Here is a 13153-nt window from a genome sequence, read left to right on the forward strand (position 1 = left end):
GTCTGGGGGAGGGTCTGGGAGTGGATAGTCTGGGAGAGTCTGGGAGTGGGCTGTCTGGGGAAGGGTCTGAGAAGACAGTCTGAGGGAGAGTCTGTTAGTGGACAGTCGGGGGGAGGGTCTGGGAGTGGACAGTCTGGTGGGGAGGGTCTAGGAGTGGACAGTCTGAGTAAGGGTTTGGGAACGGTCAGTCTGGGGGGACGGTCTGGGAGTGGACAGTCTGGGAAAGGATCAGGGAGTGGACAGGCTGAGGGAGATTCTGGAAGTGGACAGTTTGGGAGAGGGTCTGGGAGAGGACAGTCTGGGAGTGAGTGTCAGGGAGTGGACAGTCTTGAGTGGGAGGGTCTGGGAGTGGTCAGTCTGGGGAAGGGTCTGGGAATGGACAGTCTCGGGGAGAGACAGGGAGTGGACCATCTGGGGGGGGTCTGGGAGTGGACAGTCTGGGAGTGAGGGTCTGGGAGTGGACTGTCTGGGGGATGGTCTGGGAGTGCACAGTCTGGCGAAGGGCCTGGGAGTGGACAGTCTGGGAGTGAGAGTCTGGGAGTTGTCAGTCTGAGGGAGGATCTGGGAGAGGACAGTCTGGGGAAAGGTCTGGGAGTGAACAGTCTGGTGGGGAGGGTCTAGGAGTGCACAGTATGAGGGAGAATCTGAGAGTGGGCAGTCTGGGGGAGGGTCTGGGAGTGGACAGCCTGGGGGGAGGGTCTGGGAGTGGGCCGTCTGGGGAAGGGTCTGAGAAGATAGTCTGAGGGAGAGTCTGTTAGTGGACAGTCAGGGGGGAGGGTCTGGGAGTGGACAGTCTGGGTGGGGAGTGTCTGGGAGTGGATAGTCTGGGGGAGAGTCAGGGAGTGGACAGTCTGGGGGAGAGTCAGGGAGTGGACAATCTGCGGTGAAGGTCTGGGTGTGGACGGTCTGGGTGTGAAGGTCTGCGAGTGGTCAGTCTGGGGAAGGGCCAGGGAGTGGACAGTCTGGGTGAGTCTCTGGGAGAGGACAGTCTGGGGAAGGGCCAGGGAGTGGACAGTCTGGGTGAGTCTCTGGGAGTGGACAGTCTGGGGAAGGTCTGAGAGTGGACAGTCTCGGAAAGGTTCAGGGAGTGGACAGACTGAGGGAGATTCTGGAAGTGGACAGTTTGGGAGAGGGTCTGAGAGTGGACAGTCTGGGAGTGAGGGTCTGGGAGTGGACAGTCTGAGTGTGGGTCTGGAAGTGGACAGTTTGGGGGAGGGTCTGGGAGTGGATAGTCTGGGAGTGAGTGTCTGGGAGTGGACAGTCTAGGTAGGGTCTGGGATTGGACAGTCTAAGACAAGGTGGGGGGAGGGGAAATGATGAAACTGGAGAAATCTGAGTTCATCCCTTGTGGCTGGAGGGTACCTAGGCGGAAGATGAGGCGCTCATCCTCCAGCCATCGTGTTGCTATGGTCTGGTGATGGAGGAGTCCAAGGATCTGCATGTCCTCGGTGGAGTGGGAGGGGGAGTTGAAGTGTTGAGCCACGGGGTGGTTGGGTTGGTTGGTCTGGGTGTCCCAGAGGTGTTCTATGAAACGTTCTGCAAGTAAGCGGCCTGTCTCCCCAATATAGAGGAGGCCACATCGGGTGCAGTGGATGCAATAGATGATGTGTGTGGAGGTACAGGTGAATTTGTGGTGGATATGGAAGGATCCCTTGGAGCCTTGGAGAGAAGTAAGGGAGGAGGTGTGTGCGCAAGTTTTGCATTTCTTGCGGTTGCAGGGGAAGGTGCCGGGAGTGGAGGTTGGGTTGATGGGGGTGTGGACCTTTCGAGGGAGTCACGGAGGGAGTGGTCTTTTTGGAACGCTGATAGAGGAGGGGAGGGAAATATATCCCTGGTGGTGGGGTCCATTTAGAGGTAGCAGAAATTACGACGGATGATATGGTGTATATGGAGGTTGGTGGGGTGGTAGGTGAGGACCAGTGGGGTCCTGTCCTGGTGGCGGTTGGAGGGACGGGGCTCAAGGGCGGAGGAGCGGGAAGTGGAGGAGATGCGGTGGAGGGCATCATCGATCACGTCTGGGGGGAAATTGCAGTCTTTGAAGAAGACGACCATCTGGGTTGTACAGTATTTGAACAGATCCTCCTGGGAGCAGATGCGGTGGAGACGAAGGAATTGGGAATATGGGATGGCATTTTTACAGGAGGCAGGGTGGGAGGGAAAGGTCTGGGAGTGGATAGTCTGGGGATGGTCTGGGAGTGGACAGTCTGGGGGGAGGGTCTGGGAGTGGACAGTCTGGGAGTGAGAGTCTGGGAGTGGACGGTCTGGGGGGAGGGTCTGGGAGTGAACAGTCTGGGAGTGAGGGTTTGGGAGTGGACAGTCTGGGGATGGTCTGGGAGTGGACAGTCTGGGGAAAGGTCTGGGAGTGAACAGTTTGTGAATGGGTCTGGAAGTGGACAGTCTGGGGGAAGGATCTGGAAGTGGACAGTCTGGGAATGAGGGTCTGCGAGTGGGCAGTCTGGGGATGGTCTGGGAGTGGACAGTCTGGGAATGAGGGTCTGGGAGTGGACAGTCTGGGGATCGTCTGGGAGTGGACAGTCTGGGGGAAGGGTCTGGGAGTGGACAGTCTGGGAATGAGGGTCTGCGAGTGGGCAGTCTGGGGATGGTCTGGGAGTGGACAGTCTGGGGAAGGGTCTGGAAGTGGACAGTCTGGGAATGAGGGTCTGGGAGTGGACAGTCTGGGGAAGGGGCTGCGAGTGGACAGTCTGGGAGTGAGGGTCTGGGAGTGGACAGTCTGGAGAAGGGTCTGCGAGTGGACAGTCTGGGGAAGGGTCTGCGAGTGGACAGTCTGGGGGGAAGGTCTGGGAGTGGACAGTCTGGGAGTGAGGATCTGGGAGTGGACAGTCTGGAGAAGGGTCTGCGAGTGGACAGTCTGGGGATGGTCTGGGAGTGGACAGTCTGGGGAAGGGTCTGGAAGTGGACAGTCTGGGAGTGAGGATCTGGGAGTGGACAGTCTGGGGAAGGGGCTGCGAGTGGACAGTCTGGGAGTGAGGGTCTGGGAGTGGTCAGGCTGTGGTGAGTCTGGGAGTGGACAGTCTGGGGAAGGGGCTGCGAGTGGACAGTCTGGGAGTGAGGGTCTGGGAGTGGTCAGGCTGTGGTGAGTCTGGGAGTGGACAGTCTGGGGAAGGGGCTGCGAGTGGACAGTCTGGGAGTGAGGGTCTGGGAGTGGTCAGGCTGTGGTGAGTCTGGGAGTGGACAGTCTGGGAGTGAGGGTCTGGGAGTGGTCAGGCTGTGGTGAGTCTGGGAGTGGACAGTCTGGGGGTAAGGGTCTGGGAGTGGACAGTCTGGGAGTGAGGGTCTGGGAGTGGTCAGGCTGTGGTGAGTCTGGGAGTGGTCCACAGTTACACTCTGGGTTCTGGAGTGGGCTCGCTGTGGAGATGCAGCCAGTGGCTGTGTGCGGAGTGAGGGCTGGACGCCTTTCCTGGCGGCCTGGAGCTGACTCACCTCTCTGCCTCCCTCTCCTTCCCCCTGTGTGTGTGTGTGTGTGTGTGTGTGTCAGTATGTCCACTCCGGGACTGACAGCTGCCGGATCGCTCTCTCTCTCTCTCCCAGCCACCGGCACAGCTGCCCCGTTTCACCGACCAGACAGTAACATCCAGGGGCTGATTCGCAGCTAGACTCGGGGGGGGGATGTCTGCAGAGGATGGTATTCTGACGAGACAAGGTAAGGCAGATCAGACTGTACTTGCAGGCAGCATTCTGTTCACCCCACAGCTCAGATTACACAGTGGGGGCGATCAGGGATGGCCAGGAAGTCCCCGCAGAGTCAGAATCTGGTGTTGTGGACACGGAGACTGTTTTAAGGATCTTTCAAAGCTCCAGAGTGAGATAATCTCGGAATGTTACCGGATACAACTGAGCCTTGTCTCTATCATGTCCCCTCTGTCGCCTCGAGTAACCTGTTCCTGTCAGAGGACTGTTGTGGGTCACTGTGTCTTTTAAGTGAGGAATTCTCGATTATCTGTTTTATTCACTTGTACCCTCTCCCCTTCCTTTCCATCTGTTGTACCCTGCTTGCTGTCTGCTGTTTAGTTTGACTGGGATAGACGGCAGTGCTGGGTGGAGAGTGGGAGATGCTGCTGGGCAGGATTTCTCTCTCTCCCTCTCTCTCAGATTCCCCCAGCTTCCCACTGTTGTGCAGTTATCCAGAAAGATTTCACAAGTTGTTCGGCGATGTCGATCTTTTTCTTTTACACTAGAGGTAGCTGAAGGCTGTGTTATTTTGGAGGGAGCGCTGTTGCTTCCAATTGTTGTCCTGAGATTTTGTAGCAGCTTCCGGACGCGAGCCATCGATTTCACTTTGCAGCCGATGCCCGGGGGTCGGTGTACTCTGTCCGGGAATGTGCTCAGATTCCTGCCGGCGCCCTGCAGCGAGGTCATTCTCACTGCGCCTACCCGGAAATGTCATCCTTCCCCGGGGTAAATCTCACAGTACCCACCACTCCCCGGGGTAAATCTCACAGTGCCCACCACTCCCCAGGGTAAATCTCACAGTACCCACCACTCCCCAAGGTAAATCTCACAGTACCCACCACTCCCCAGGGTAAACCTCACAGTACCCACCACTCCACAGGGTAAATCTCACAGTGTCCACCACCCCCCCCCAGGGTAAATCTCGCAGTGTCCACCCCTCCCCAGGGTAAATCTCACTGTGCCCACCTCCCCCCAGTGTGAATCTCACTGTGCCCACCCCTCCCCAGGGTAAATCTCACAGTACCCACTATCCCCCAGGGTAAATCTCACTGTGCCCATCCCTCTGCAGGGTAAATCTCACAGTACCCATCCCTCCCAAGGGTAAATCTCACAGTGCCCACCCCTTCCCAGGTTAAATCTCACAATGCCACCTCTCCCCAGGGTAAATCTCACAGTACCCACCCCGCTCGCTGTGCTCTTCCAGCACCACTAATCCAAAATCTGGTTTCCAGCATCTGCAGTCATTGTTTTTACCTAAGTCTCACAGTACCCATCCCTCTCCAGGGTAAATCTCTCAGTGCCCACCCCTCTGCAAGGTAAATCTCAGTGGGCAGCTTTCTCTTTCACTCACCCCCTCCCTTACAGCTGTCCAGCTTCTCCTGTCTTTTCTGTGACTGGTGGGCTATGAGACTGCAGCTTTAATTTTGCTATGATTTCCACGTATTCTCTCACCCACTCAAAGATTAGCCCCACTCTGCATCACACTTGCTCCTTGGTGCCCGCACCCTCAGTTCACCCTGTCCTTGCGGATGGTTCTGGGAATGAGCACACCAATGAGGTATCTGCTATTTACTAAAGGTAGGCAGGAATCTGAGCAGAAATGTCTGCATTTTATCAAAAGAAAGAAAAGACTTCCCTGAAATACCAAGTGGTCGGAATTAGACTCGTTCCCTTTAGGGTTTGTTTCAGTACTTCTCAAGGAATGTCATAATGAACCATAATACCAGATTGCAAACGCATTGTTAAATGAAATGTAAAACCTAAGCATTTTACAACCAAAAAAGCATGAAAAAGCCCCAGAAGGCAGAAATAAGCACTTATATTTTCCCTCTCATTCGAAAACAGAACCTCAAATGAGTAGCCAGATGAACGGTACTTACTGACTGAAAACTCCAACCTAATGATGGAACATTTCAAGATAAAAGTGCAGAATTTATGATATCCCTTGTCACAGGATCGAACCTGTTGTAAACCTTTATAAAGCACAACCGTATTCTCCTATGGAGAATCCAAATCCATTGTTTGTACTCAATGAGTATTTAAACACACTCAGCACTTTGCTAACAAAGTTTCCCAGCCAACAGTGCACACAGTCAGCAGACTCGGCCGGTTCCCCAATTATAGAAAGGATATCGTTAAGCTGGAAAGGGTTCGGAAGAGATTTACCAGGATGCTGCCCTGTATGGAAGGTTTGAGTTATAAAGAAAGGCCCGATAGGCTGGGACTCTTTTCACTGGAGTGTAGGAGGATAAGAGGTGACCTGATCGAGGTTTATAAAATCTTGTGGGGTTTCAATAAATGTCCTTTCCCTAGGAAGGGGATTTCAAGACTACGGCGAATATCTTTAAGGTGAGAGGAGAGAGATTTTGTAAAAGACGTGAGGCAAATGTTTTACACAGGACCACATATGGGTTGAGCTTCCTGAGGAAGTGCTGGATGAGGCACTTTTAAAAGACATTTGGATAAGTACACAAATAGAATCATAGAAATCCTACAGTGTGGAATCAGGCCATTCGACCCAACAAGTCCACACTCACCAGCAGAAGAGTAACCCATCCAGACCCATTGCCATACCCTGTTATTCTACATTTCCCCCTTACTAATGTAGCTAATCTACGCATCCCTGAACACCATGGGCAATTTAGCATAGCCAATGAAGCTGGGAGGTGGGGCTAGTTAGTTTGGGTTAGGGTCAGTATGGACTCATTGGATTGAAGGGCTCTGTTTCCATGCTGTGTGATTCTATGACTCTGTCTGTTAATGTCTTGCTTTATTGTGCATTCCTTGTTGTTAGAGGAACCAAGATTTTAGTCCTTGTTGATATGCTAATATTTAAGCAAAGCCCAATTCTTGGAACTGACAACCGGAGAAGCAAGTCAACCATTACAGAGAGCCATTCCTAATGCGGTTTCTGAATCCATGCCATCCGGGGAAAGTGAAGAAAAATAAAGCCAAGTTTGCAAGTCACCCAAAAATAGCCAGGAAGGCAGGTGGTGAGGATGACACAGAGAATCTGCAGCAGGATGTAGACAAGGTTCAGTGAGTGGACAAAAGGTTGGCAGATGGAATACAATGTGGGAAAATGTGAGGTTATGCACTTTGGCAGCAAGAGTATTCTTATTTAAATATAGATTGTATTATTATTTGGCTATTATTTAAAATGGAGAGACATTGTAGAGAGCTACAGCACAGAGGGATTCGGGAGTCCTCCTGTACAAATCACAAAAAGCTAGCATTCAGGTTCAGCAGGTTAGAGGGAAGGCAAATGGAATACCAGCCTTCATTTCAAAGGCAAAGGTGTATTAAGTAGGGAGATCTCGCTAAAAGAATACAAGGCACTCGTCAGACCACAGTTAGAATACTGGGAACTGGCTTTAGAAGCAGTCCAGAGAAGGTTCACTAAGTTGATTCTAGATGTCGAGGGATTTTCTTATGAGGAGAGGCTGAATAAGCTGGGCCTGTACTCATTTTAATTTAGAAGAATAAGAGGTGACATTAGAAGATATGAGATTCTTAGGGGACCTGTCAGAGTAGATGTCGAAAGGTTGTTTCCCCTTGTGAGAGAGTCCAGGACCACAGGGTACGGTCTCAGGATAAGGGCTCAGCCATTTGAAAAAGAGATGAAGAGGCATCTCTTCTCTCAGAGGGTTTTAGAATCGATGGAATTCTTTCCCATGGATGGGCTGTGGAGTTTGAGTTGTTAAATATATTCAAGGCCGACTTGTACTAATTTTTAATCAGTACGGGAATTGAGGGCTATAGGGGAAAGGCAATGTGGAGTTTAGGATTACCAGATCTTTTGCATGGCTTCATTGAATGGCAGAGCAAAATCACTGGGCTAAGTGGCTGACTCCTGCTCCTATGTCTTATGGTCTTATGAACCTCTTGTCCTGATGAAGGGTCCTGCCCGAAACATCAACTCTCCCGCTCCTCTGTTGCTGCTTGACTTGCTGTGCTTTTCCCAGGAGAAAGTGAGGACTGCAGATACTGGGGATCAGAGCTGAAAAATGTGTTGCTGGAAAAGCGCAGCAGGTCAGGCAGCATCCGAGGAGCAGGAGAATCGACGTTTCGGGCATAAGCCCTTCTTCAGGAATCCAGGAGAATCGACTTTTCAGGCATGAGCCCTTCTTCAGAGCTTTTCCCAGCTTTACATTTTATTGACTCTGCACCATTTGCAGTCCTCACTATCTCCAGGTTTATGAACCTATAGTGCTTATTGATGGAGTATCTGAACCGACATTGCTCACTGAGGGAGTATTTGAGCCTATAGCGTTCATTGATGGAGATTTTGATGGAATACCTGAAGGTGCAGTCCTTTCTGATAGAGTACTTGAGCCTATGATGCTCACATGTATATAAAATATGGGATATATGGAACAGCATGCATTAACAAGAATGGTTGCCTAATAGTACAGTTTTGAAACAGAGATGAAAAAAAATGTCAGAGAGAAAGTCACAATCCTAGTAGCCATTGTGAAAATTGACATAAGGCAAGTGTAAACTGTTGGCACATGATTGCCCACTGGTGTTCTCACAATGAAGCGTACACATGGGACACTTGTCCCTTTGCAATGAGTCAACAGGGTCTAGCCTTGGCATTATTACTTTCTATCAGAATTAAAGTCAGTCATAATGTGTTTGGTGAGCTGGATACCTATCAGTTGGACAGTGATGATCAACGTTTCTGTTAGAAGTCTTGTATAAAATGTACAAGAACAATGATCAACTTAATTCCTCATTATTAGATGACTATGGAGCATGGTCAAGCTTTAAATAGTTGGGAAAAACAGGTAGTTATTCCATTGAAGAATATAACTTGGAATTGAATGGGCAGTTTAGAAGATTGAACAATTCAGTTTGGGGATCTTTGGATCAGATTGCTGGATTCTGTTGCAGTCTTTTATCAAGATGGATGCTTGGTTCTAAAAGGTAATTCGTTTTCACAGAGGGCGATGCTGTTGAATTCAAAGTCAGCTGCTTTGAAAAACATCCTGAGGGAAAATAATTTCCATGAGCAATTAGGACACTCTGCGATGACATACACAGAGGACTCCCCAGATTTCAAAATGGTGTAACTATTAAACACAGGTGTCAATGCAGTGGAAGAGCTCAAGACTAACAAGATAAGGATGTTGACAAATAGAGACAATATGGTTCATAGGAACAGGAGGAGACCATTCAGCCCCTCAACACGATCACACCTGATTTACCTACCTTGGTTCTATAAGATCTTAATACTTGCCAGCAGCAATCTGTCAATGTCTGTTTTGAAATTGCCAATTGACTTCAACTCCAAGTCTTCTTTCAGGGTGAAGGTTAGTTCCTCATTTCCACTGCCCTTTGCATGATAGAGTCTTCTCCAGCACTGCGACTAAATGACCTAGCTCTGACTTTAAACTGATCAGAGGAAACAGTCTGTTTACCCCAATGTTTCAGGTTGGAGGCAGTGGTGCAGTGATCATAAGGCCAAAAGAAATAGGAACAGGACTAGGCCATTCAGCCCCTCGAGTCTGCTCAGCTATTCAATAGGATCATGGCTGATCCGATATCATTCCTCACATCCACTTTCCTGCATTTTCCCTGTAATTCTTGATTCCCCAACTGTTCAAAAATCTCAGCCTTAAATATAGACATGAAGTCTGCCCCCACATCTCTCTGTGGTATGGAATTCCAAAGGAAAAGATATCTAGATGGGTATATGAATAGGAATGATTTAAGGGATATTGGCCAAGTGCTGGCAAATGGGACTAGTTTGGGTTGGGATATCTGGTTGACATGGACGAGTTGGCTCCGTGCTGTACATCATTATGACTGTATGACTCTATGACTGTCAGCCCTCTGAGAGCAGAAATTCCCCCTCATCTCAGTCTTAAATTGACACCCCTTGTCAATGGACTGATAATCCAGAGCCTCAGTCTAATATTCTGAGGGTCTGGATTCGAATTCCACCATAACGTATGGTCAAATCCAATTAAAAATCTGGAATTAAAAGCCAGTCTAATTGTAACCATTGTCAATTGCCTTAAAACCTCATTTGATTCACTCATGTCCATTATGACCTATCTTACCTGGTCTGGTTACATGTGAATCCAGACCCACAGCATTGTGATTGACTGTCATTTGAGGTGACCCCAGCAACCATTCAGTTCAAAGGTCATTAAGGGTGATGCATAAATGTTGGCCCATCCAGCCACACCCATATCCCAACAATGAATAAGACAAAAGTTTTAATTATTTTAAACACCTCAATGAGATCACCCACTGATAATGTGTATTTAAAGGATTATAACCCAATTTAACCTGGCCTCCCAAATGTCTTGGCCCTAGCACCATTTTGGCAAATTTTCACTGGTCACTTTAAAAAAAATTGTCTCTACTTACTGAGGTGCGGAGGTCAGAACGAGACCAAACAAATTCCAGAAGACGCAGTACAGCAGTGCTCACAGGAGGCTCCAAAACACTGAGGTTATCACCTAGAAACATCTGCAAACAGCTTCTCAGCTCAGTGAACGTACCCATAAGTACAGCTCACAGCTAAACACAATAGATGGCGTTAACCCGAACTCTATACAGCTGTAACATAGCATCCACCTGTTTGTACTCCATTCACCATTTGATAAGGACTGGTGTTCCATTTGCCTTCAAAGTTATTTTTCTTACCTTTTAATGATTCCTGTGCTTATGCCACTGAATCTCTCTGCTCATCCACAGTTCCTGTTCTTACCATTTTGAGAATACTGGGGTCTACTCTAAATCCCAAGTGGATGACCCAATGTTGAACTCAATTTGTCAAAACTTTTACCAACTCATCGAAATCCCTTTGCGACTTTCTGTGACCAGTTGCACTGCTGCATTGAGCCATCTAACAGCTGTCAGGGAACGTGGATATACTTCTCCATCCATTATGAAGGATGTGAAACTGTGAGACTCCTGTGCAGACCGCTGGAGATCACCACCAGTCACCTCCTTGAAGGTCAAAGGGGTTTGTTTGCAGTCCATATGGTTTGTGCAGATGTTTAGCAAGCCTCAAAGTCAGACCGTTGCTTCTGATCACTCTGCAATCGAACTGAGCTTGGGCTGTGAGGTGCTGATTGAATGGATTTGACTGTGATGAGCACATGTAACCTCTTGACTATTGGTGGCTAGCAGTCACATCGACGAAGGTGGCTGATGACCATGGAAGCCAGTGTGCAAGTGAAATCCCTTTGCAGGACAGGGGAGGCTGGTGATAAATGACATTGGCATGTAGACAACAGCAGTGCCAGACTCTGTACACAGTCAGAGTACAGGATGTCTCGAATGCCTACTGACAGGAGAATACTGGATGACTTTGCCAAGGGCTAGTGCCATCTGTATCACATTCCAACTGCCTCCAGCAAATTACTTCCTCTTGTTCTGTCTCTGACTCTCATTTTCTATTGTTCTCTCTTCCTCTGCTTCCTTATGACTCTTCAGGTTGATATTTTTCCCATTCTCAGTGTTGTCGAGCGAGGTCAATGTTCGGAACGACTTTTCTCACACAGCGTTCGGTCTTCACCTCAGTAGTTATGAATGAGACGGGGGGTGCCTGTCACTGCTGGGGCCCCCTGGCAGTCGCCACTGCACAAGTTTAAAATCCCAGCAGCACACCACTACAGACACAGGCAAGAAACTACCCAGAGCCTGCAATGCCCGATCAGAACAATCAATGAGATGGTACAGAGAAGGAGGTTGGTGCTGAGCATTGATGATTCGGAGCTGCTGGCACAAGGGGTGGTGGACACTGGCATATGAGGCCATGTCCCAGAGCTAGCCAGTCTGAACTCAGGTCAGTTATGGGTAAACCAAAAGGCAGAGCAGTGCAGGAAGGAGGATGCTGGCATTGCACTCACAGCATGGGTCGGTGCCAGCATCACCCGTCCGCCATCTCACATTCACTATCACTGCCCTCTCTGACTGTTACTGAACACACCACTCACTGGGCACACCTCACCCCCTCCCCTCGTACACACTCACTCACTCCATACACCTCACCCCCTCCCCTCGTACACACTCACTCCATACACCTCACCCCCTCCCCTCGTACACACTCACTAACTCCACATCACAGCCCCTCCCCTTGTACACATTCACTCCATACCGCTCACCCCCTCCCCACCTACACACTCAGTCCATACACATCACCCCCTCCCCTTGTACGCACTCACGCCATACACCTCACCCCCTCCCCACCTACACACTCACTCCATACACCTCACCACCTCCCTTTGTACACAATCACTCCATACACTTCCCCCTCTCCCCTCATACACACTCACTCACTCCATACACCTCACCCCCTCCCCTCGTACACACTCACTCACTCCATACACCTCACCCCCTCCCCTCGTACACACTCACTCACTCCATACACCTCACCCCCTCCCCTCGTACACACTCACTCCACACACCTCACCCTCTCCCCTCGTATACACTCACTCACTCCATACACCTTACACCCTCCCCTCGTATACACTGACTCCACACACCTCACCACCTCCCCTCATACACACTCACTCACTCCACACACCTCACCCCCTCCCCTCATACACACTCACTTACTCCATACACCTCACCCTCTCCCCTCGTACACACTGACTCCACACACCTCACCCCCTCCCCTCGTACACACTCACTCCACACAACTCACCCCCTCCCCTCGTACACATTCACTCACTCCATACACCTCACCCCCTCCCCTCCTCTTGCATTACTGTGAATTGTTCTTCTATCCACCTTCTGTCTCATTGCAGGAGGAAGAGCCCTGTAAACTGGGCCAATCGCGCTGAGCCACCCAATTGACTAACTCCACCAACCTGTCAGCTGGGGAAGGAGGAGATCTCAGTGTCCAGCCAGTCCTGTGTCGGCCTTGTCGTTCTGTCATGCATTGCTGTCCCTATTCATCAGGCCGTCTAATTTTTAACCTGTTAGAGACTAGCACCTACCCCAGCCTCAGGTGACCCCATGGCATCAGCTACAGATGAGTTTGTCCAAATATACAGTCAGGCAGGGGGCAGTCAGTAAATTGTAGCAGAATGAGTTACCCATGCCGTGCTGGCTCTGGAGTGTATATGTCTGGTATATCTGAACAGAGAGGTTGGCATCCACCATGGAGACCCAGATCAAGCGTTAGCTGGCTCACTGTGTGGAGCAGCAGGCCCATGGCTCTAGCTGTAGGTTATCAGCATCAATGGCAAGTGAGAGAGGAGCTAAGGCCCTGGATCTTACTCCAGATCATTCCCCACCGCCTCCCTCCCTCAGGTTGACAAGATGCTACCAACTGGCACACATTGCGCTGAGGTGACACACACACACACACACACACACACACACACACACACTCTCTCACAGAGGACCCCCCACTCCAGGATGGTCTCTGGGCCTGTCCATCTCCCCTACCCATCAGCCCAAACTCCACAGTGGGCCCATGCTTGGCAGCAAGAGC

General features: G+C 50.2%; 1 protein-coding gene across 1 annotated transcript in view; it reads left to right on the plus strand.

Annotated features, from left to right (window-relative positions):
* The first annotated feature begins 3500 nt into the window (after positions 1 to 3500).
* Positions 3501 to 13153, plus strand: part of exoc3l1 (exocyst complex component 3-like 1) — a 92582-nt gene continuing 82929 nt past the window's right edge. The window contains exon 1 of the mRNA XM_060838259.1: positions 3501 to 3661. Coding sequence (XP_060694242.1) covers positions 3628 to 3661 — 34 coding nt within the window. The 5' untranslated portion in view covers positions 3501 to 3627. The remainder of the gene's footprint in view (positions 3662 to 13153) is intronic.

Source organism: Hemiscyllium ocellatum, chromosome 17 (assembly GCF_020745735.1).
Source record: "Hemiscyllium ocellatum isolate sHemOce1 chromosome 17, sHemOce1.pat.X.cur, whole genome shotgun sequence".
Taxonomy (NCBI): Eukaryota; Metazoa; Chordata; class Chondrichthyes; order Orectolobiformes; family Hemiscylliidae; genus Hemiscyllium; species Hemiscyllium ocellatum.